The sequence below is a fragment of the Nerophis ophidion genome, linkage group LG03, assembly GCF_033978795.1.
Source record: "Nerophis ophidion isolate RoL-2023_Sa linkage group LG03, RoL_Noph_v1.0, whole genome shotgun sequence".
In the NCBI taxonomy this organism is placed as follows: Eukaryota; Metazoa; Chordata; class Actinopteri; order Syngnathiformes; family Syngnathidae; genus Nerophis; species Nerophis ophidion.
Window position 1 is genome coordinate 26204868 of NC_084613.1, and position 26191 is coordinate 26231058.

A 26191-nucleotide genomic window follows, 5' to 3' on the forward strand; every position below is an offset into this window, starting at 1 on the left:
TATACTGGTGTTATGGTTAATGCCGGTATAATTTAGAAAGTGGTATATATTTGAGACAATACTGCCATACCGGTATCTTTTGATGTCCCTTTGTTATGGCCGTTTGCCCTTCTCCGCGCCTGCGCTGAAAACTGCTTACACATAATAACGGCTAAATTATTGCTTCATAAGAATAAACAGCACATTATGTTACTACTTACAACAAAAATAATCTGAGTACTCCTAACACTGGTTATCTAGCCGTAGAACACTTAGGCAACCTTAAGCACTTTGCACGTTTTTTTTAAGATACAGTATACCGCCATTTGGAAAAAAAATACCACAGTACCAGTTCTGGTCCCTGTCACCTGACCCTAATTAGTAGTGTTTTTGTTGTTGAAGGAAATAGCTAACGTTGTGATGCGTTTGTGAAATGAATTTGCTTAAAATTACCAATATATGTAAATGACATACGTTCTTGTGAATGTGCCTTGTTACCACATTACATATATACTTACAGCTTTTATATAAAACGTTGATTTTTGAATGTTGTTAGAGCGTTTCATAAGGGGTATATATTGAATTCCATTACCTCCATTGTTAGCTGACTTTTGCTGGCGTTAATTTACAAGTTAGAATGCATAGAAAAAGAAAAACGTGTTCTGGTCTCACATAAAGATTGTAAAAGATGGGCAAAGTTCCCCAAAAAAGTGCAGTTCTATAAATATAACACCACCACCATCAGCTACCAAGCATATGTTGCTAATAGTGGATTAATAGAACAGATTCAACAATTCAATATCTATATTTTTCACATCTGGCCTTGTGGCCCGAATTAAATGTTTAGCTTTCAGGGCTGTCAATCACGGCGGCACCCACGCTAGTTATTTCAAAGCGGATGTGATGGTGGCTGTATTGATGTTGAACAGATGAGGGAAATCATACTGTTTGCTTTTCCAAACTCGGCCTTTAAAAAATGTTGTTGACCTATTTGCGTGTGGTCTTACTAGGAAGAAGGCGGGTTATGACGCTCGTTCCCTCTGGGCAGTTGCCTACCCAGCAGGCACAAGACATTGATACAATGTTGATTATACATACATGTCCTTTATATTTGATTTTGAAATAATGTTGCAAAATGGTTGTATTTGTAAACTGAGACAACGTTGATGTCCAATGTTGGATCTACCTTTTTAGTTGGAAAATGACCACATTTCAACGGTCAAATCAACGTCACATCCTGACATAGAACACATTTTGTCAAAAAGATGTTGTTTCAATGTTGTATTTGTGTTGTAGAATATTGGTTGGGAAAGGAACAAAATTCAATAGTCCAATCAACGTCAGAACCCAATGTTGATTAAAGGTCGTCAAAAAGCATGTTGTTTCAACGTTATGTTTGAGTTGCTCAACATCAGGACCTAATTCAACACATTCTCAACGTTGTTTTAATGTTGTTAGCCTACTGGGTAAACACATCAAAAATTATATCTAAATTAAGATATTATAGTGTAAAATTAAGTTAACAAAGGTCAATATTTAGATAATAAAAATATGTATGTATTACGATGTACAAACAAGCTTTGGAGTGTTGTCTTGTAGCATGATTGCTAAACATTTCAAATAACAACAAAAAATGTGACTTATAATGTGACTTACTTTCATTGGGATGTTGTATCTTTCAGCATTTGTACGCTCTTTGAGCTGGTACACTTAAAATAATACTGACTTAGAAAATGCTCCTCAGCGATGATGCTGTGATTTTATGCTACGTTTGTATTTGTTGAGAGCCATATAATATCATGTGGGCTTTCGAAGTTAACCAACTGCTCAGCTTGGTGCCACAACCTTCCACTACCGACCACTTTTTACTTATACTATGCATGGTTTATTTTCTAGATTACAATTTTCCTAACTCAAAGGCAATACAGCAGGAGCAGCTCAAGCTCCTTCTTACACTCCTTGTTTATTTTATGGCGAGTGGCAACTAACATTATTAGCAGCTCAAGCTAGCTAGTAGCCATATTTGCCAACCTTGAGACTTCCGATTTCGGGAGGTGGGGGGCGTGGTCGGGGGTGGGGCAGAGGCGTGGTTGGGGCGGGGGGCGTGGTTAAGAGGGGTGGCGTATAATTCACCAACTCGAGTATTTCATATATATTTCATATACATATATATATATATATGTGTGTGTATATATATATATATACATATATATATATATATATATATATATATATATATATGTATATATGTGTGTGTGTATGTATATATATATGTGTGTGTGTGTGTGTGTATGAAATACTTGACTTTCAGTGAATTCTAGCTATATATATTTATTTTATTATATATATAAATAAAATAAATAGTTGAATTTCCAACGGGACCTATCAAATAGACAGTAATAAAAACACAGTTGTTCTACTAACTGTCCTGTGCTTACTGGTTAGTAAAAAACAATAACAACACTTACCTTTCACTATTTGAGTAACCTTTGTTCTGCCATTTGCATAATGGCGAGCGATCTTCAAATCCGGGAACATATCCTTCACGGATTTGTTGTAGACATCCGCAAATGAGAACGGGATGTTGAATTTCGGGAGATTTTCGGGAGAAAATTTGTCCCGGGAGGTTTTCGAGAGAGGCGCTGAATTTCGGGAGTCTCCCGGAAAATCCGGGAAGGTTGGCAAGTATGCTAGTAGCTAAGTAAATGGAGAACCCCTCTAGATTCACATTGACAGTGCTGTCTGTCTTTGCGTCCAACTCTAATGGGGAAAAACACATGCCTAAAGTATTCAATTTCTTCCAAAAACAGAGCTGAAGGTCCCGATCCGGATCCCGGCAACAGGACTCACAGACATGGAGGAGCTTACCAAGCCCACCAAGTCAGACCTGTCTGGTCCAAAGAAGGGTCCCTGTTGCGTTTGCCCCAAGACGGCCGAGGAGAAAGATCGAGAGAAGGACGAACGAGTCTTCTTGAAAGTATTCGAGAACTTCCTTCACAATTCCATCTTTCTGCAGAGGTACAGTAACTATGACTTGTTTGCGACCCCTCCCCCTGACAGGGTCTGCTAGTCTGGGCTCTCCCTTTTGTGTAGATGAGGAGACACGCTGAGCCTGATCCAAAGCCCTCTTTAACTCTCTTGTGCCTTTTATGTCGGCATGGCAACGGCAGCGCAGAGGGCATTTGGACATAGCATGCGTCGATTCAGACATTGCAAACAAAGCCTGTGTGAGTGAGAGAGGTGATTAAGGAGTCTGAAGGGTCTAGTTTGGCTGCTCACCCTTTAGGCCGCTTAGACTTTGTTCTCCTCAATAGCCAGCGACATCTGTGTTGTGTTATCGTTTAACTTAGCTCGTGGCTACGGATGTTTCACACTGTTTCAAAGAGTCACTTCCTCTCCCACACTCCTCATGCAGACGATCCGTGCGCAGGTGTTTTCCATTCACTCCCATCCATCACAGTTGATACACTTGTTGGTTTATAGTAAGAACACTCGGCAGGTATCTTATAAATCCATTGTGTAATTGATGCCTTTCAGCCGACAACGATCGTTCATCGTTTTTTTCCCAAACCCTTGCTCATGGTGAGTTGCATTGATGCGGCTTTGAAGAAGGAAGGATTAAATATAGCTTCTTATTGTAACCCAGCTCCTTCTCCCCTGGCTGGCTGTTTTGATTTGTTACAGTATAGATGTCCAGGGTTTGTCTCTCGCAAAGTTTCGATCCCAGATGAAGGGAGATTCAAAGAAGTGAGGAAAATGTCCACATTTTTTTTTAACCAAGGGACTGCTCTTAAGTGCCTGTACAGTACAGGCAACATCTTCATCTGGTTGTTTCATCGCGTATACAGTAATTTGCAGACAGTATCAGTACGATCCCCTGCTTGCCCAAAAGTTAATTTTCAATACTCATATTTGCATTGAAAATGTAGAGTAATGGAATAATGTGTCACTGTTGGTAACAGTAAATGTTCACTTGACTGGAGAACCATTATACAACTTATTTTCTTAATGACACAACAACAACAGCCCTGTTTTCTGTCATTCATCAATGAATGTAACATAAACCTCGATTTATGAACTTTCTTGGCAAACTTTTCGATTTCCAAACTATAAGATCGAGCCAGGTATGCCTCTCTACAAACGCTTCATTAATGTATTTTGTGTCCTGCTGGCAGCCATTTTTGATTGCTTGTGTTTAAGAGATTGACAGCAAGTTTTTACTTGTGATGAGAACAGGCTTTAATGGAAAAATATGCCAAAGCGGACTTACACCACAGCGGGGGAAAAGACACTACCTCTCATTCAGTGGCATTTCTTCCAAGAGCATACGCACGCCACTCCTTTCTCCCCCTCTGTCTGCTCTTTTCTCGCCATCCGGCCAGCTGCTCTTCTGTGAATGTTAATGTAAAGTGGATTTTACATTTTGAATTGTTCATTATTGTAGCAGATTGGTTGTTAAAGTTAAGGATTTTTGTGATTTTTAATTGTTTGTGAGGGCACCAAAGGGACTTCTGTGTGTGTGGATGTATTAGCAGAGCAGTGTATGCAGGACAGTCTCAGCTTGTTGTTGTTTTGGCTTTTTGATAAAGAGATGGTTGGTCCACCACCCTCCTTGTTGTTTGTTTGATACACAATACTGTATAGCAGTGGTCCCCAACCACCGGGCCGCGGCCCAGTACCGGGCCGTGGCCCGATTGGTACCGGGCCGCAGAATAATTTTTTATTATTATTATTATTTTTTTTAAATATATAAATATATATATATTTTTTTTTTATTAAATCAACATAAAAAACACAATATACACTTACAATTAGTGCACCAACCTCAAAAACCTGCCTTTTTCATGACAAAAACGTCCCTTTTTCATGACAAAAGAAAAAAAAAAAAAAAGGATCCCCCCCAGGGCTGCGGGACGAATTATTAAGCGTTCATCGGTCCGCGGATACAAAAAGGTTGGGGACCACTGCTGTATAGCACTTAATATTATCTTCAAAGCATACACAGCTTAAAACATAGACTTTTGTCAAGGCTGGAACCCATTATACATATTTACATTGTTTCTTATGGATACATTTGCTTCAATATACAAACTTTGCAATTTACGAACCCTGTTCAAGAACCAATTAAGTTTGTAAATCAGGATTTCACTATACTTTGCAAAGGAGTAAACTAAGAATAGTTGACTCCAGTAGTACCTCAACTTAAAATCGCATTGCGCTCCAGGTCCGAGCTCGTAACTGAAAACACGTGCATTTAAAATCAGTGGCGCCCATTAAAATTAATCAAAACTAATATCCAATTCCATGCCTGTCCCACACAAAACATCCCAATTTTAACATTTACCATGTCTTTTAAAAAAAACAAAAACATTCGGATAATAAATATTATTTGAAAATCAATACAATAAAATGTACTACAAACAACTACAGTAATTTTACTTTACTAATAGTAGTAAAGTACAGCATTAAAGTTTGGAGAGCAGACTAATGCAGTATTGGGATTCTCCCTTAAGGAGGGAAGAGTCCACCCAGATCCTTAAATTGTAAGGCTGTCTAAAGTGATGAGAGGCCACTAGAATTGAAGATTAATAACTTATTCTGAACAAAAAAGACCACGTACAAACAGTATCAATAGCAGCGTTGGAGAGTATACCGAACCTAAAGTTCGAAGCAATCTCTAAAATGGTCGACCGCCTCTCATGCGTTTGTCTATCTGCTCTCCCTGGACGGGGTTCGAAACCAAAAGTTAACTTGGTGAGTGTGTGCCGATCGCACACTAATTTTTCTGCACTCTCCCTCTTGCACCTGGAACATCCTATCGCCATTAAAACCGGAAAGAATATCTTATGTCAGTTTGCATAGATAACAAACAGGATGAGATCTCTGTTTTTATCCTTGGAGCAAAATCGAAGGCCAAAGTAAATTTTCTCCAAGGCGTTCTATTCTGGTCAAAGAAGGGAAAATGTTCCTCTAACATGGTGTCCTCTTCGGCCTGTTTCTCCATAGGTGTAACAATAGGAATTATTATTGTTGTTTATATTGTCTGAAAGTGATGTACCGGAGAGGTCAGCGTCGTAGCCAACATGTGTGTCTGCATAGGACCCAGTGAGCAAGGGTAATGTTTGACCAACCAGTCGGTAGAGTTAGGAGACCGGATGGACTAAAACATGTCGGGTCCTCCGTTGTTTTGGCGCGTAGGCTGGATCCTGCTTTGGGGTGGTGCTGCGCTGGCTGGCCCCCGAATCGGCTCCATGGTTGGTCAACCTTTTGGTGGTTTGTTTTTCTAAGTCGGTGGGTTCCGATCGATCTCTGGCTATATTCAAATTTGCATCATGAAGTATGACAAGAAGGCCAGAAACAGCTTGTCTTTCAAAATACTCCAAAGTTGGGGTACGATTCGATTTGGTGTATTGTGATTCGATATCAACTTGACGGTGAAATTGTCGTACATTGAAACACGAGACATTGATATACTTTTACGTTTAATATTGCCCATTTTACTATTATCTTGATATTATTATATTTTTTAAACACATTTGTTACGAGTGTTTTGTAAATCACCAAAATATGACCTACTCCTTTACTTTAGGGTACGTATAATCCTGTTTTGCACATATTTGCATTAATTAAATAAATGTGACGGGAATTTATTCACTGTTTCTTACTACAAATGCACAGTTTTTTTTAAGTTGCAAGTGATTAACATTTATTTATAAAAAAATAAAATAAATGTAAAACTGCATCAATATACATAAATTAAAGATGCATCAATAATTGATTTTTAATGGAATGGTAGCTCGTCAATCGTAATTGTAATCAAATTGTGAGGTGCCCAAAAATTCCCACCTTTACTTTATACCAATTTCCTTGACCGAGCCACACACAAAGACCTCCATGCTTTTCCAAGTTTCCATCTGTTTTGTCGTGTATCTGGAACACAATAGTTTGATATGTCTGGGAATCTTTTATCACTCTACAAATCTTTTTTTAATAAAGTATAGGGATCTGTTTATTTGTCTATCTGCGTGTTTAAAGTGGGAAAAAGTCACTCACAGTCAACTGATCTGAAAATCACTAGTCAAAAACAGCCCTATCAAAAACATGCATTTTTCAGTATTTCGTTGGCATCATTTCTGGAAACATGCCCATTTTTAGAAGTTTGTATTTTCCGTCTTGTGAAATCACAGTTATATTTGGAGTATGGTAAAATGATGGTAAAACAAAAGTGTTTGTATTGGTACTTAAGGTATCAACATGGCCCAAAATGGTCCATTTTTCTTTAATTTAGATTACTTTTTTTGCAAATTAAATAAAAAAAAAATGTATATAGCAATTAAGGGTGTAACGGTACACAAAAATTTCGGTTCGGTACGTACCTCGGTTTAGAGGTCATGGTTCGGTTCATTTTCGGTACAGTAAGAAAACAACAAAATATAAATTTTTTGGGTATTTATTTACCAAATTTGTAAACAATTGCTTGATCTTTTTAACATTGGGAACACTATAATAATTCTGCCCACGTTAATCCACATTAAACTGCTTTAAGTTGTTGCTTAGATGAAATAAAATGACACAACTTTTCTTCTACATATAAAAAGTGCAACATTAAACAGTTTCAAGTCAACTCATCATGCTTAATTTATTACAGCATTGGGGAAGCCTGTATTTGATTTTTATTATGTAAATGTTATATTTGTATCAACATGTGATAGCATGGACCCTGCCATTCAAAACTAGGCTGCTACATTACTAATGATTAATGTAACTATAGCTGAAAATTCATCCCTGACCACCATGGAGTTCATGTAGGCTTTATGATGCACTTAAATTATTTTATACACTATCAGAGACAGAAACTTTTCATTTAATATAATGTCCTTTTTTGCTGCTTCAACACACCTCAATCAACACTGTCCGTAACACACACACACACACACACACACACACACACGCACACACACACGCACACGCACACGCGCGCGCGCACACACACACCGCAAAATGAGTTAATGTTTCGCTAAAAGCTAACTAGCCTTCACCTAAAGCCAGGACTGCGAGTGAGCTGAGCTGCAGTTTGTTTCTAGAAGGTCAACGAGCTCATAGTGATGTTTAGAAAGTAGTTGACTTGGAATATAATTTGGGGAGAGTACGTTGCTCCCCTGCTAAAGACCTATCTGCTCGACATCGACACTAAAGCGCTGACGACATGCGCTCTGAATACGTATTGCTGATTGGCTTTGTATGTAACCAATCAGATTGTGTGGGCGGGACAATGCAGGGTGCTGTGTACAGACACAGAGGCAGAACAGAGCACAGCAGCTTGTTAAGACTTTAGCATAGGCGGCTCCTTCATATGTACGTGTTGAACTCGTTCGGTATTCCTCCGCACCGAACCGAAACCCCCGTACCGAAACGGTTCAATACAAATACACGTACCGTTACACCCCTAATAGCAATTTTTTATACACAGACAAGTGGCAAACACAAAGTACTGCACAAAAAAGTAGAACAGAACACACACACCCAGTAACAAAGCAAAAACAAAACATGGCGTGGCACTGAGGATTTGAAGAAAAGACGGTAAAAGGTGATATATCATTGTTAAACAATTGTCTAGAGGCCCCAGTCTGTAAAATCTGATTGATTGATTGATTGAAACTTTTATTAGTAGATTATTAGTAGAAGTTTTTCAACTTTTTTAAAGTTAAAGTTGAAGTACCAATGATTGTCACACATACTGTACGAGATGTGGCAAAATTATTCTCTGCATTAAGTCGGGGTCCACATAAATCCATTCATGGTACAATAATATACTATCAGCATAATACAGTCATCTCACAGGTTAATCATCAGAGTATACACATTGAATTATTTACATAATTTACAATCTGGGGGGTGGGATGAGGAGGATTTTATCTTTTATCTTTTTAAAAGATAAATGTTCAAAGGGGTTGAACATTTCCGAAAAAGTTGACCTACTTAGAGCTAAGGTTGCAATAGGGTAAAAAATCCGTAAATTTTTAAAAAATAGATATATAATTTAGAAATATTCCATACTGAAAACTTGTTTCATTTGATGAAAACACAGAGTAAAATACAGCAGTCACAAAATTCCCCAGGTTAATTTACCATAGACATTGACTGGAAACTTTCCAGGAAATTGTCCACCCCTTTGCAGCCCTACCTACCTGTGTCTGTGCATGCTTCAATTCTAATGAGCTGTGTGAGATGTATCCCTTTTTACATACATACAGAACTGTAACGCTGCACTTGTCCAACATAATACATGCCATATCCTATTCCTGAAGGCCAGCATCTTCTGCAGTAGACATTTGTGTTTTAGATTAGATTAGATTAGATTAGATTAGATCAGATAGATTAGATAGTACTTCAGGAGAGTTCCTTCAGGAAAATGAACATTTTCAGTACAATCCCATTCAAGATCAGACAAACATTACAGGGAGACAGAACAGGATCGCTGACGGGTCTGCCGGCTTCCAGCGCCCCTTACAAAAAAGGTGAGATACAGGTAAACAAGTGGGGTGGGGAATGGGAGAAAAAAAAAAAAAAGATTAAAATGAAAAAAATCGGTCTATACCTGAGCCCTGGAAAGAGGATCCAGACTGAGGCCAAGGGAAAAAAACAACAACAACTCATAGCCATAGTACACATCCCTCTCACATGTATGTAAGAGGGAAACATCAAAAATCAAAGAACACAAAGGACATTAAAGCAGCGGATACAACCAGACACTTTTACATACAGCTATGAATAAAAAGTAAAAAAAACATATACACTGTGCTGGCCTCTGCAGTGTTCCACGCCATCGTCGGCTGGGGTGGAGGGAGCATGGCCAGAGACAGGAGCAGACCCAACAAAGCAGCCAAGAGAGCCAACACCACTCTCTACTCTTTTTTTGCTATAGTTTTTTTTATGTCTTTGTAACTGCTGACAACAGAGGGTATATTAAATAAAACATTAACAATGTGGAGGAGAACACAAATGTTAGCAACATTAGCATAGCTATTTGAGCTACACTGCTAACATTACAGTCACATTCTAACAGCAACATCATGCTATGGTTTGTCTATTCGAGGAAAAAAGTGGTTTAACTTGCAGTTTTCAACGATGCTAGTTGTTTTAGAACGTGTAGCGAAGCTTGCTTGTTTATAAAGCTGTCTTTTTTAAGGTCTGCATACATAAGGGCAGGTTTATCTCACAGGGGATTTCTTCAGGATGTCATGAAAACTTCAAAAACGAGCATCCATTTTTTGAAAAGCGAGCAAATAAGCAAGGGGAGGTGAAATATTTTTATTACATTTGGTGACCATAAACTCTGTGGCCACAATTTTGCATAATCTTGGACCTTTAATTATGTCATTTGAGCGGACCTTATTATTGGAGTTTGATTGCTTCGTTGAACAGCTTTATTGGTTTGTGATAGTGTTGTCCTGATACTAATATGTTGGTACCGGTATTGGTACCAAAATTATTACGATACTTTCCGGTACTTTTCTAAATAAAGAGGACCACAAAAAATTGCATTATTGACTTTATTTTAACAAAATCTTACGTTACATTAAACATATGTTTCTTATTGCTAGTTTGTCCTTAAATATAATAGTGAACATACACAACAACTTGTTTTTTTTTAGTAAGTAAACAAACAAAGGCTCCTAATTTAGCTGCTGATGTATGCAGTAATATGTGGTGTCATTTTCCATTCTATTATTTTCTCAAAATTATTAAGGACAAGTGGTAGACCGGTACTTTTTAGAGGCGGTATAGTACCGAATATGATTCATTAGTATTGCTGTACTATACTCATACCGGTATAACGTACAACCCTAGTTTACGAACACCTCTATTTGCAATTTTTTGTATTTACAACCTTTTAGATCACGCCAAATATGCCTCTGTATGCGAACGCTTCATTCAGTCACTCATTTTGTGTCACGCATGCAGCCAAAAAGCCAGGCGCACCATTGTTGCGGCGATGGAGCCCCTCTTCGTCACTTTTGCTGCACAGGACTCTCCTAGTCACTTCTCAGCACTCCAGCCTGTGTGTCTTTTGTGTATGTTTTTCCCCCTTTGACAAGCTTTGTCCATTTTGCTAAGTCAATATGAGTCCCAAAACGACAACAGACCAGCATGGAAAGAAGAAGAGAATGGCTGTGGAGTTTAAAAAAAGATTATTTGCGAGGATTACATTAATGGCGCTTACAAGTATGGAAGTCAAGTTTTAATTGTGATGATACTGGACACACAGCGATGGAGGTACTGTATCATAAACAACACCACGATGTCTGCCGGTGGAAGCATTATGGCCGTCTGCGACCATGCATCTCTGTTTTAGCGATGACTTTGGTGTCTTAAAAAGCTCTCAACTTCACATGTCTGTTCAGTTGGCAGTGAGTCCTATGTTTCCCCTCCTGGGGAGACGCTGCCTGGAAATGTACATCTGGAATGTAGAAGAATGAGGGAAGAGCCCCTGAGCTCGCACTGTCTAGTGAACTCTTGAAGACAAACAGAAAGTAAGAAAAGACAAACAGGTGGGGGAAAACTTTGGCTTCTAAGGTCGAGAGCTCACAATGTGTCCCCACTCGATGCAAGGTGTCATAACGGCTTTCATCTAAGGATCCCGTTATGTAAAAATAGCTCTTTTTTTAGCAGGCCGGGTCACGACACCGGCTGCAGTAACTCACTTAGTTATAAGGTCACGCTTCAGTCAGCTGAGGACCTGCTCATGACGTTGGCACTGCCCTGTTTAACCCGACACTTTTAGGTCACAACATTCCTAAAAACAGACTTCGATTCATGCATCTGCACACAAAAGTGAACGTTATATTTTTGGTGCCATTTCTTCGCTGCTTGGCTCTCGGGATTGTACCACACCACTTCTAACTGCCTGGGAGGAATGTTAACATGTGTGTGTGTGACTGCTCTTTCCCAGGCATCAGTCTGCCTTTTTGGGACAGACGGATGGTCCGGGGTGGGGAATTATGTCTCCTCAAACACTTCAAGCTTTCATCTCGGGAAACTTGCTACTATTCCCATACACTTTTTATGAACCAGTTTCACAAACAAACATAGATGTAATGAGTCGACACACCTGCTTAGATACAGAAAGAGCTATTTAAGGGGAAAGCGATTATAGAGACTGTTATACATGACTAAACATTTTTTTGTATTGGTTAGGGTTAGTATAGTACCGCGATACCAATGAATCTTTTTTGGTACTAAACCGTCTCTGAAACGTACCGGTCCTGCACCCCCCTGCGCCTGCGCCGAAGTCACGTGGGGTGGCATGGCGCAGTGCAGGAGTCGGGAACCTTTCTGGCTGAGAGAGCCATACAAGCCAAATATTTTAAGAATTATTTCCGTGAGAGCCACCTAATATTTTTTTAAGACTGAATACAACTAAATGTGTGCATTTTTAAGTAAAACCAACATTTTTAGATTGTTATAAGTGCTATGATCTGCTGCCCGGATCATATTATGATTAGATTTTTGAGTCTTTTGTGTTTTCTGTTTGTTTTGGACTCATTCGGTTCCTGTTTGTGCACCTCTCAGTTGGTTACCATAGTTACCTATTATTTTCACCGGCCGCTTGTTCCGGATGCACACCTGTGTTTTGTAATCACTGACATTATTTAAGCCTGCCTTCTCCCTTCAGTCTGTCTGGCTTCCTAGTTTGTCTTCGTAAAACAAGTAACAACATTCTGGGTCCTGCTCGCTACCTGCTAGTTTCCACGCTAGGCTCTTTATTTTCTAGCTCCCATGCTAGCTATTTTAGTTGTTTGCCTTAAGTGCTATGAGCACGTTTTTCTTTGTTCTGTTCATTTTTCCTCCCTGCACGCTGTGTCCGAAGCCCGTCTGCATTCCTGGGAGAACGAGCCCCGCATCACCACGTGCCCGGGTGGTTACAATAAGTCTCATATTCTTTTTATTAACAGTGTTATTCTGAGGCTAACCAACAATAAATAAAATACTTCTTACCATTAATGCGGCTTCTTGAACAGTTGCGGTAGAAACCAGATGGATGAATTAAAATGCATGAGAATGTTTCATATTTTGAACGTTATTTTTGACACTGTGATTACCAGCAGAATTATTCATTACTTACCGTGTTAAGCAATGTCAGCTAAGATTTATCTGAGAGCCAGATGCAGTCATCAAAAGAGCCACATCTGGCTCTAGAGCCATAGGTTCCCTACCCCTGGCGTAGTGGGTAGAGCGGCCGGCCAGAAAACCTGAGGGTTGCATGTTCGATTCCCACCTATTGACATCCCAAAAAATCGCTGCCGTTGTGTCCTTGGGCAGGACACTTCACCCTTTACCCCCGGTGCCGCTCACACTGGTGAATGAATGACGAATGAATGGTAGGTGGTGGTCCGAGGGGTCGTAGGCGCAAACTGGCAGCCACGCTTCCGTCAGTCTACCCCAGGGCAGCTGTGGCTATTGATGTAGCTTACCACCACCAGGTGTGAATGAATGTTGAGTCCCACTTCTCTGTGAGCGCTTTGAGTGTTTAGAAAAGCGCGATATAAATCTAAGTTATTATTATTATTATTATTACTATTGCTGGTTTACGAGCAGACGAGCATGTTCGGCAGCACACAATCACTGAGTACTTACAAGCAGACACAGTGTGTGGACAGAAAAGGGAAAGGGGACGCATTTTGGCTTAAAAACTAAGGATAAAGGTGAAGTTATAACACTGAAATGCCCTCAGGAAGCGGTGCTTTAAAACACGGCTAGCTAGTTAGCGGCTAAAATCCAGCCCCAGTCGGCAGTGTTTTAGCTTCGTCTAAATCACTCATCTTCGCCTCCATGGCGACCTATAAAGTATTTTTCTTACAGTTATCATCCCTGCTGGACGCGGAATAGCTAAACATGTTTCACTACACACCATAGCTCACCGGCATTAAAATGTAAACAAACGCCATTGGTGGATCTACACCTGACATTCACTGTAATGATACCAACTACAGTAGCGTATCAAGTCGATACTACTATGATTACGTCTATATTTTTTGGCATCACATATTCTTTCGTTTTAAAAAAAAATGTATATTATGTTTGTTGGGGCCAAATGTCCTTATTTGTTTATATTGTTTATTTTCTTTTCTTTAATTGATTGCTGGCCTCAGCCCAGAGAGAATTTTCTTTTTTGGTGGATTGTTCCGCCCACTTCCTGTTGAAGCCACAGGAAGTGTTGATAGGGATGGCACGGTTGCTATGGTGTGGTTACTATGTTAACCTCCTCAAATTGGGTTCAGGTGTGAGCAGGGGCAGGGCGATTGGAAGACAAACAGTTTTCGACCGTGTCAAAGAACGTGTCGTGTTTAGGAACGTGTTTGAGCCACGTGTCGTGTGAAGCCGTGACTGACGTGAGTTTTTGTGACAATGCTGTATGCCAAAGTCAGCATACTTTTGTTGTATAGGATACATTTGATTTAATTTGTTTGCTTAAAAATAAACGGATTGTCATATCCAATCACAGTTCTACAGTACTGGACATTCTATCATTTACACGCGTCAAACTGGTCAACACAGTCGCCTGCAGTATCAACCCAGAGGTAGGGGCAATACAATGTTTATAAACTTAGGAAATAAGTCCCTGGACACATGAGGACTTTGAATATGACCAATGTATGATCCTGTAACTACTTGGTATCGGATCGATACCCAAATTTTGTGTTATCATCCAAAACTAATGTAAAGTATCAAACAACAGAAGAATAAGTGATTGTTACAATTCAACAGAAGTGTAGATAGAACATGTTAAAAGAGAAATTAGGCAGATATTAACAGTAAATGAACAAGTAGATTAATAATACAATTTCTAGCACTTGTCCTTAATAATGTAGACAAAATAATAGAATGATAAATGACACAATATGTTACTGCATACGTCAGCAGACTAATTAGGAGTATTTGTTTGCTTACTTACTACTAAAAGACAAGTTGTTTTGTATGTTCACTATTAATTGACTTGACTGCAATAAAAAACATATGTTTAATGTACCCTAGGATTTATTGTTAAAATAAAGCCAATAATGCCATTTTTTGTGATCCCCTTTATTTAGAAAAGTACCAAAATAATTTTAGTATGGATACAGGTCACAAAATATTGGTATCGTTACAACACTAGTATTGGTCGGTATTGATAATTATTGATATTTTTTAGGACCTATAAAAAATAAGGCAAGAAAAATACATTATATGTAAACGTTTTTATTTAAAATGTAGCTGTCCTCTGATTATAATCCCCTCAGCTATCAAGGCAGAAAGGAAAGGAAATATCAACACAAGCACTCAAACATTCATCCATCCATTTTCCACTGCTTATTCCCTTTGGGGTCGCACGGGGCGCTGGTGCCTATCTCAGCTACAGTCGGGCGGAAAGCGGCGTACACCCTGGACAAGTCACCACCTCAACTCAGGGCCAACACAGATAGACAGACAACATTCACACACTAGGGCCAATTTAGTGTTGTCAATCAACCTATCCCCAGGTGCATGTCTTTGAAGGTGGGAGAAAGCCGGAGTACCCGCAGGGAACACACGCACTCACAGAGAGGACATGCAAACTCCACACAGAAATATCCCGAGCCCGGGATTGAACCCAGAACTACTCAGGACCTTCGTATTGTGAGGCAGACACACTAACCCCTTTTTCACCGTGCTGCCCCCAATCTTAGACTAGTTTACACCAAATCAGGTTTTTTTTTTTTAATCAGATTTTTTCCCCAACTGACTGTTTTACACTGCAAGTAAAAAATTATCTTTATCTGACTCCAGTATAAACGCGCATAGGCCCCAATGTGGCCTCAAAGTGGCCTCGACGTCACTTGCAAGTGCAGTTGGATAAAGTAAAAAAAAATAAGGGAAGTTGTCCAGATTCCAAAGATAAGCAAGGAAGTCGGTAATATAAAAACAAGTGTTTTTTATGTGAAAATAAAGTAATATAATGTATGAATGGATATATACAGTGTAAAATATTTGGGAGGGTTCTAATATTTTTAGGGCTGTTAAGTAGAAGCATCATGGACATCAGTGTGGATCTACTTTTTAACTCACTCAAGTGAACAACTTAATTAATGTACGTAACACTATTACTTCAGAATCAAACTGTATACTCATATATTACATATAGCCTAATAATTGTGCACTATTGACTAGTAATGCACGGAAAATTTGGTAACCGAAAAAAAGACTTTGCTGACCGAAACTGGATGTTGTAATGAAATATCCACTTCCACTGGCGGGCTGCGTCTTTCCCTGTGCACACGAATGACTTAGCTCACCCAAAGCTGACGAAAAAGTGGCGTATAGATCGCATTGCTGTTTAGACTGAAGTCACATTTGAAAAGATCGGATTTGGATTACCTCCTAATCCGATTCGAAGCACTTTGTTAAGTTAAGTTAAAGTTAAAATACCAATGATTGTCTCACACACACACTAGGTGTGGTGAAATTTTTCCTCTGCATTTGACCCATCCCTTTGTTCACACCCTGGGAGGTGAAGGGAATAGTGGGCAGCAGCGGTTCCGCGCCCAGGAATAAATTTGGTAATTTAACCCCCAATTCCAACCCCTGATGCTGAGTGCCAAGCAGGGGGGCAATGAGTTACATTTTTTTATAGTCTTTGGTATTACTCGGTGAAATTTTTCCTCTGCATTTGACCCATCCCTTTGGTCACCCCCTGGGAGGTGAGGGGAGCAATGGGCAGCAGCTGTGCCGCGCCCGGGAATAATTTTGGTCATTTAACCCCCAATTCCAACCCTTGATGCTGAGTGCCAAGCAGGGAAGTAATGGGTCCCATTTTCATAGTCTTTGGTATGACTCGGCCGGGGTTTGGAGGAGAATTTAGAATGGCAAAAAAAATGTAAACAGTGTAAACGGGGTCTTCGTGGAGACGAGAGCTTTGTATCTGTGGTCCGTTTGGGGAAAAAAACAAAATACCTGCCATACTTTCAAGGTGACATTTCCTGTTTTCAATGTATTTGCTCTCTGCAGTACTCATTATTAATTCTCTTCTCAGACTATGCAAACAATCAACAGCGAGACAACAAAATGGCACAACCAAATAGATAGTTGATACTGGTACCCGGTTGGCTGTCAGTGATCACTTCCTGCTTTGCAGAAGCGGTTGTCTTTGTTTATGCAACCGTCCCTGCTTTGCAACTTACGATTTCTTACGACGAAACATTTATTAAAAATGATCAAACGGATAACCCTATTTTTATTAATAGTAATAACGTGACTGTCGCAATATACTATATTGATATCGTTTTATCACCCAGCACTAATTGCGACACACACTAATTCAAATTTATATTTGGCTTTGACAAGCAGTAAGCTTTTTTTTCTTTTCCATATACTTTATGCCATGTTCTGATAAAACCTCCGTAATGCTAATGCACTTTGGATGCACTAATCCTTTAAGTGTGGCTCCTGTTGCCACCTCTCTTTCCATACTTAAAGGATGCTATTAATCCTTGGCAAGAACATTTAATTCTAGTATACATCTTTTGTCTTGAGTACTGTATCAATATCTTATCAGGAATCTTCTTGTCAGTCAACTGAATGCCTTCAGAAAGCCTGTTTTATTGTGTTTTAAATGATGCCCTATCTGTAAGTAATATGCCTTTATGTGTTCTGCCAAATGAAAAGGTGGCAAATATTTAAAAAACATCTTATTCTGCTGTTTCTTAAAGTGCAGCCATTCCAGTGTCTGAGTGTAGTACGATCTCCATATCTTGAAAAACAAGGCTTGTGATCACTGAGGCTAAAACCGTAACTCCAAAACCTGGCACCAAACTCTATCCCGCAAGATGACAAAGCTCGCCCCCACAGAGTGGTGTTTATCAGAGACTATCTTCAGAATTTGGAAGTAAACGGAATGGATCGGAGTGACCTCGAGCCAACGAAGAACTTGTGGGAGCATCTTGGGAGTACTGTTCGTGCGAGAGTGACCAACATAACCACGTTGCTCAAGGACCGGACTGCCATCCCACAGCAGTGTGTGACCAGCATGCAGAGACACTTCCAGGCTGTTGTGGCTTGTAGGGTTGTGGCTCAGCTGTTGCTCATAAGACTTTATCTATCAAATTCACCAAAGAACAGCAAAAAAGCAGTAACAACAGCAGTAGCATAGCAAATATTTCAAACAAAGCACATCCTTCCCACAGATGGATCATTTTGTAAGGGAATAAACAGGCTTTCCAACGTTATAACATCTATTTTATTTGTCTGTAGCTTTATTGCCAATGATCCGTGTTTTGTCCACGGATGTCTTAAACCAAGCGTGTGCACTTTATCCACATTTCATATTTACATGCTGTTGTCCAATGCAATAGTTACCACAAATCATTCAGATAGGGAGAGGAAAGAAGTGTTAGCAACACTAGCGTCACTGTGAGCTACAGTGCTAACATCACTGTCACATTTCAACAGCAACATCATTCTTTGTTAGTCTCATCACTGAAGAACAACAACAACACGATCAACTCCCACGTCTGTTGCTGACTGAGTGGTATGTAGGGACGGGGAGCCTTCACATTTGAACCGATACGGTACTAACTGGGAATCGATACTGATACTCAAAGGCACCAGTTTTTGTTACCTTTTTGTGTTGATGTGGTAATGTTTTTTTTGTTTAATATAAATACATTATACTTAACGATAAACACGGATTTAATAATGATGTGCTGTCCAGGTGTTTTATCTCAATTTCTTATACTTTTTAGTATCATTCTTAAGTATGTCTTCATTTCAGTTTGTCCTAGGTGTGTTGCTGTAGTCAGGAAGTAGTCTTTGCCATTAAGTTGTATGCGCCAGTCTTGTCTTTTGTTGAGCCGTACTAAGTGTTTATACTTTAAGTATTGTAATGTGTATCGTAGTTGTTGTCCAACGATCCGTGTTCTTTTGCTTATACAAAGTCGGGTCGTGGGGGCAGCAGCCTAAGCAGAGAAAAACCCAGACTTCCCATAAAGCATATCTAATGTAAATAAGAATCAAGCTAAGGCATTTTGAAAAACTTTACTTTTGAGGGCTTTCTATCATGCATGCTTGCTGTGTTTGCGTAGAAAATTGCAACATTACCTAGAGTCCACTACAAATAAGCTTGATGATTGAGTTGGTGCAAAGCTTGCAACCAATCGTGACATCACAGTTATCGGAATATCAACATTTTTTTTATTAAAGCTCTCAGCACAAATAAACCTTCAATTTTGGATTATTTCTTTGTCATGCAGGTGCAAATAAACAACATATTTTTGATAGTAGGTAAGGTTGCATTTTAGCCTCATCCTTCACTAGAAGAGTGAACGAAGAATACACTACTGACCTAAATCCGAAAGAGAAAGAGATGACACAGATGTTGCTAGTGGTTGTTTGAACACACTGCAGCTAGCCCTGGATAGTCCTACTCCTTAATGCAGTGGTTCTCAAATGGGGGTACGCTTACCCCAGGGGGTACTTGAAGGTATGCCCAGGGGTACGTGAGATTATCTAAAAAATATTCTAAACATAGCAACAATTCAAAAATCCTTTATAAATATATTTATTGAATAATACTTCAACAAAATATGAATGTAAGTTCATAAACTGTGAAAAGAAATGCAACAATGCAATATTCAGTGTTGACAGCTAGATTTTTTGTGGACATGTTCCATTAATATTGATGTTAAAGATTTCTTTTTTTGTGAAGAAATGTTTAGAATGAAGTTCATGAATCCAGATGGATCTCTATTACAATCCCCAAAGAGGGCACTTTAAGTTGATGATTACTTCTATGTGTAGAAATCTTTATTTATAATTGAATCACTTCTTTATTTTTCAACAAGTTTTTAGTTCTTGTTATATCTTTTTTTCTAAATAGTTCAAGAAAGACCACTATAAATAAGCAATATTTTGCACTGTTATACAATTGAATAAATCAGAAACTGATGACATAGTGCTGTATTTTACTTCTTTATCTCTTTTTTTCAAGCAAAAATGCTTTGCTCTGATTAGGGGGTACTTGAATCAAAACAAATGTTCACAGGGGGTACATCACTGAAAAAAGGTTGAGAACCACTGCCTTAATGCTTCAGTTGCACGCAGGATTCTCACAGCAATGAGGCAAAAATACAACCTTACCTACTGTAAGTAGACCAACTGTTTGGATCCGTGTCACATTTCCAACTGTACAATCAGACTTTCCCCGCCAATGGCATGCCAGTGTGAGCCAGCTACCCCGCAGCTTTCACAGGTTTCTGTTAGCCTTGCAGCTCTCTTGCGCCGTCAGCACCTGTCTGCCCCCGGTAACGACAGCTTCTGGCATCATCGCTCTTACGGGCCTGGCTCCACTTTACTGTGATTTCCGTGCAGCCGCATCCAATTTGTCATTATCAGTCAATAGCCTTCATTTTTTTTTCCCACCCCTTTTCTCTTAGCACACCATCATCTGTCTGCCTCGCTGTGATCCGTCAGAGCTCATCCGGCTCCACAGCTCCGTGGGGAGTAGTTTAGAGCATCTGGACCAATGGCACGCACTCACACTCATGCAAGCATGTCCAGTGGGATATTACTAAGCAGGGTGTTAAAACATCCAACCGTGATTAGTTATAATATGATTTTCTGTTTCTTCCTGTCAGTTTTACTCTAAATGACATTAATTGCATTGTTACTCTGTGTTCCAGGCCGCAAGACCGTCGCCGTAGAGATGTCTTTGGCTTGGCAAACAGCACCCTGTTGCATGATGGAGGCTGGAGGGGCAACAACACGTTTGGCCCAGGTGACAACAGGACAGGAATTCCTCCTCTTGTTGAACACCCCTTCTCGGAAGACAAGAGCACGGCGGAAAGTTTGGAGATTCCCAACTTGAGGCCCTTCACTGTCTACCATATCGACATCCACGCCTGTAACGAGGAGGTGGGTCACTGCAGCGCGGGCGCCTTCGTCTTTGCCAGGACCAAACCCGCAGGTAGGAATTTTGGTGACGCCCGGGGGGGATCGGGATGTAACGTTCTCGCCGTCATGTTGACGGTGCGTATGCATTCATCCAGATAAAGCAGATGACATTCCTGGAAAAGTGATCGCCGAGAGGAACGACAAGATGGAAGGTTGTGTGGTGCTGCATTGGCCTGAGCCCATCGTTCCAAATGGGCTCATCCTGATGTATGAGATCAAGTTTCGTTTGGGGGCTGAGGTAACACAAATCATACCTCCATCTTCTATATCAGTGGTTCTCAACCTTTTTTCAGTGACGTACCCCCTGTGAAAATGTTTTTAATTCAAGTACCCCTCTAATCAGAGCAAAGCATTTTTGGTTGAAAAAAAGAGATAGAGAAGTAAAATACAGCACTATGTCATCAGATTCTGATTTATTAAATTGTATAACAGTGCAAAATATTGCTCATTTGTAATGGTCTTTCTTGAACTATTTGGAAAAAAATATATAAAAATAACAAAAAACTTGTTGAAAATAAACAAGTGATTCAACAATAAATAAAAATTTATACACATAGAAGTAATCATCAACTTAAAGCGCCCTCTTTGCGGATTTTAATAGAGATTGTTGCGCTTGGACCAGATGTCCCTCCGAGGGAATTTAAGTTGCTGGTCAATCCCAAGTTCTTTTGATGACACATAAGCTGGTTTTAAATGATAACCCAGAACAGAATAGGTATTTTGCAATGTATTCCAAAACTTTGGTGAGACCAACCTAAAAAAACAACACATTCAATTCGTATCGCCCAGTTGATCTAAAAAACCCTACGGACGCGCTGTCTTCTTCCCTATCTCCCCCGCCCACATATCTACCGGAACAAATCCACATATTTGTTCTTCTGCTAAGCCTGGGATAGGATTCATGAACTTAATTCTGAACATTTCTTCACAAAAAAAGAAATCTTTAACATCAATATTTATGGAACATGTCAAAAAAAATCTAGATGTCAACACTGAATATTGCATTGTTGCCTTTTTTTTCACAGTTTATGAACTTACATTCATATTTTGTTGAAGTATTATTCAATAAATATATTCATAAAGGATTTTTGAATTGTTGCCATTTTTAGAATATTTTTAAAAAATCCCCCGTACCCCTTGGAATACCTTCAAGTACCCCCAGGGGTACGCGTACACCCATTTGAGAACCACTGTTCTATATCATCTTAGTATCATCATAAAACTTGACTAAACCAGCTACTAACACACTGATTCTCCACTGGAACTTGGTAACTAGCTACATTTGTAAATGTTTAAACATTGAGGATAAAAATATAGCACGGTCCTTGGTTTATTGCCGCTGAATTGTTCCAAACATGATTGCGATGAATAAATGTGTCAATAGCTAGAGTATAAAGAAACCTTTTTAGGACCTTTTAAATATGTTTTTTTCAGTACAACCTGTCTAAGAGCAGACACACAGTGACAGGTTAGACCAGAGGTGTCTGACTAGTTTTCATCGAAGGCCACTTTGCAGTTATGACCGTGTCCAGAGGGCCGCTTATAACAGTGAATATATATATATCAATACAAAATGTATACTCACCTCATAATGTTATTACATAATTATCTATGCATTTGATTATTAGATTTGTTTTTGCATACAATGTGATGGATAACATGCTTTAAATTATTTCAAAGTGCGAAACAAATAATTATTTATTTTCTCTCTTCTTTTTTTACAAAATATATGTATATAGATATCTGTTTAATATATGTATATATTATTATATTTGTATGTATATATTTATATTTGTATATATATATATATACAGTGGGGAAAAAAAGTATTTAGTCAGCCACCAATTGTGCAAGTTCTCCCACTTAAAATGATGACAGAGGTCTGTAATTTTAATTGAATAATATATGTCTGTTATTGGGCTTCACGTTGGAAGAGGGGTTAGTGCGTCTGCCTCACAATACGAAGGTCCTGCAGTCCTGGATTCAATTCCAGGCTGAGGATCTTTCCGTGTGGAGTTTGCATGTTCTCCCCGTGAATGCGTGGGTTCCCTCCGGGTACTCCTGCTTCCTCCCACTTCCAAAGACATGCACCTGGGGATAGGTTGATTGGCAACACTAAATTGGCCCTAGTGTGTGAATGTGAGTGTGAATGTTGTCTGTCTATCTGTGTTGGCCCTGCGATGAGGTGGCGACTTGTCCAGGGTGTACCCCGCCTTCCGCCCGATTGTAGCTGAGATAGGCGCCCGCGACCCCGGAAGGGAATAAGCGGTAGAAATAGATGGATGGAACATGCAGCAGTGAAAACAAATAGAAACAGCGCCCTCTTGTGTTAGACCCTGTCATTGTTAAATGCTTACCTGCTCCAAATAAAACCTTATTTGTTGTCTTATGGGTGTAACCTTGCATGTATTTGCTCTCTTTCAGCCTGAGAAACACGAGTGTGTGTCCCGTGAGCAGTACTACAGGCACAAAGGAGCCCGACTCACCAACCTCGGTGCTGGGAACCACTCCGCCTGCGTCCGTGCCACTTCTCTCGCAGGGAACGGCTCCTGGACAGAGAGCGTATCTTTCTACGTCCCTCCGCCAAATCGTAATACTTGCACTGTAACAATAATCCCAAACATCAGTGCTAATGATCCCTGTGATCTCTCCGCCTGTAGAAGACAATGGGGTTGCTGTCTACATGATCGTCATCATTCTCATCATTGTGACGCTCTTCATCGCTGGCTTCATCACCATCCTCTGCTTTGTCAACAAAAAGAGGCAAGTGCTTTCTTTCATTGAGTTCCTATAACATGTTATTCTGTTAAAGTGGTACAGTTGGTGAAAGAAGGATCTGGTGCCCCCGTTGCAGCTATAATAGCTTTCTGCAAGTATGTGGTTGTGGGTTTTTACTATCCAATCATCCAGTAGAGCATTTGCCAGGTCAGAGAGCGCTGATGTTGGACCCGAGTGAGTGTTCTCGCTCAACAGCTCTGCTTTAGTTCATCCCTGAAGGTGTTTGATTTGCTTGAAATGTACATTTTAAGGTGAAATTCATATTCCAGTGCTACAAAAAGTGAAATTTTAAACAAGGTTACAATCTGAAATCAATAACTATTCATCAAAAGTGGTTGAATGTTTGACTGACTCGCTTATTTTATTTAAAATGCAGTAAGAAAAAAAGGCAAAAGACTCACTATTTTAATCAGGCTTTTTACTGGTCATCTTAAACTCTTTTGTTTTTTTTATTATTGTATTGTGTTGTTTCCTATCTTAATTATTACTATTATTATCTTAATGTTATGTTTTATTACCTTGTTAATGTATTATTTATCTTATATATATATATATATATATATATATATATATATATATTTTAACATATATTTTATCATATGTTTTATACTATTTTTTAGATGGCTTTAATTTTAGTCATTCTCCAGTGTGGATGCCTCAAAGGTGGTGTTTTTTTTCAAAACCTCAGTGTCAATAGTCTGTGTCTGTGTGTGTGTGCGCACGTGTGAATGTGTGTATTTATGTTTTCTTGTCTTCTATTTTTTTTTTTCTGTGTAGCACTTGTATAGCACTGACCTACTCAGTGGCCTAGTGGTTAGAGTTGTATCCCGGCCAAGTCATACCAAAGACTATAAAAAATGGGACCCATTGCCTCCCTGCTTGGCACTCAGCATCAAGGGTTGGAATTGGGGGTTAAATCACCACAAATGATTCCCGGGCGTGGCACCGCTGCTGCCCACTGCTCCCCTCACCACCCAGGTGGTGATCACGGGGATGGGTCTAATGCAGAGGACAACACCTAGTGTGTGTGACAATCATTGATACTTTAACTTAACTTAACTTAAGTTGCACTACACAGGCAAGTGGCAAACACAAAGTGCTATACAAAAAAAAAAATAGAAGACAAGAAAACATACACACACAAATAAAATTTGATTTGATTTAGTTGTATTGATTGTACACAGGATGTTGTTTTTTATTCCAAAAGTGTCAGGTTAACAAGATCTTGTTACATTTAACGGCTTAAATATTATGAGCGCTTTTTTTTTCCAGCTTAACTTCCTGCTCCCGTTCCTGCATTAGCTTCATTAGCTGCATCACCACCTACAGTCCTATCTGTCTATAAATGAGCAGCATAAATGAATATTACCTGCTCAGCTTTAATCATATTAAAATACAAATTAAATGAGCTGTTAAACAGTCTAATTTACAAGTGACAACATAATGGGCCTGATCTACTAAAATCAAAACACTACGCGCTAACCAGCGTGTGTAAACTATAAAATGTACAATTAGTGGGTGTGGTGCGTGTGATCTACTAAGTTTGCGTGCACAATTGATAACTGGTGCAGACAGCCCTATTAAAATTAGGTTTTTGCGTGTACTATGCAGCTTTCACCATGGAAATACTCATTTACTGCCCATTCCTGCTATCATGCTCCTTCCTGTGGGGCACTGTAGGAGTTATGCAGTGCATCTATCAACGGAACCCACTTTTTTACCCCATTGAAGATGCAAGCACTAAGTGCGAGCCTGTATTGGAATTTTCCAGATGAAAGAATATGCATGTCACAATATGTATTTTTTTTTCCATGTAGGAGATATGTTAATAATACTTCTTTTGTATGAAAAAACAAACGTCGTTTAAAAAAAAACGGCAGCAGACACCTAAACTAATCAATTTTATTTGTCTTAATAAGCCCCGTAAATCATCACGCAGCCATACAATTTTAAAATTATATTGCTAAATAGACAGTATGTCTAATATTTTTTATTTTGCACAGCCCATATATGTTGCAAAGAATACACAGGAAGGAGCGGCAACACCTTTCTCACACCTATTTCTGCCAGTTTGCACATCCTTTGTAGGACACAAAACAGTGGCTACAGAACGGTTTTAGTCTTGATAAATCACACATTGAGTGCTTAATATTTTAATTTATATTTTATCTTCCCATTATTGTGGTCGTTCTAATGATCAGAATAAAATGAGGAAAGACACGCTAAATGAATTGCAGTCCTTAATAACACAATGCTTTGTGAACAAGCTTAGTGAATAAGCTTTGCGTGGGATGTCAAGTTTGCACGTGATTTAATACACGCAAACATTTAGTAGATCAGGCCCTGTATGTCCAATGAAATCCATTATGTATTACTCAAAAAAGGCTAAATAAGCTAAGATATTTGAGTGGGGCAACAATACCCCAAAGTTGTGGGTTGAGTGCCTTGCTCAAAAGTTACAACAGCAAAA

General features: G+C 39.3%; 1 protein-coding gene across 1 annotated transcript in view; it reads left to right on the forward strand.

The window, feature by feature from the left end:
- LOC133549397 (insulin-like growth factor 1 receptor) overlaps positions 1-26191 on the forward strand; it is a 219681-nt gene that overhangs the window by 167293 nt on the left and 26197 nt on the right. Inside the window, exons 10-14 of the mRNA XM_061894772.1 lie at positions 2790-2997; positions 20673-20956; positions 21039-21181; positions 23368-23533; positions 23604-23706. Of these exons, the coding sequence (XP_061750756.1) occupies positions 2790-2997; positions 20673-20956; positions 21039-21181; positions 23368-23533; positions 23604-23706 (904 nt within the window). The remainder of the gene's footprint in view (positions 1-2789; positions 2998-20672; positions 20957-21038; positions 21182-23367; positions 23534-23603; positions 23707-26191) is intronic.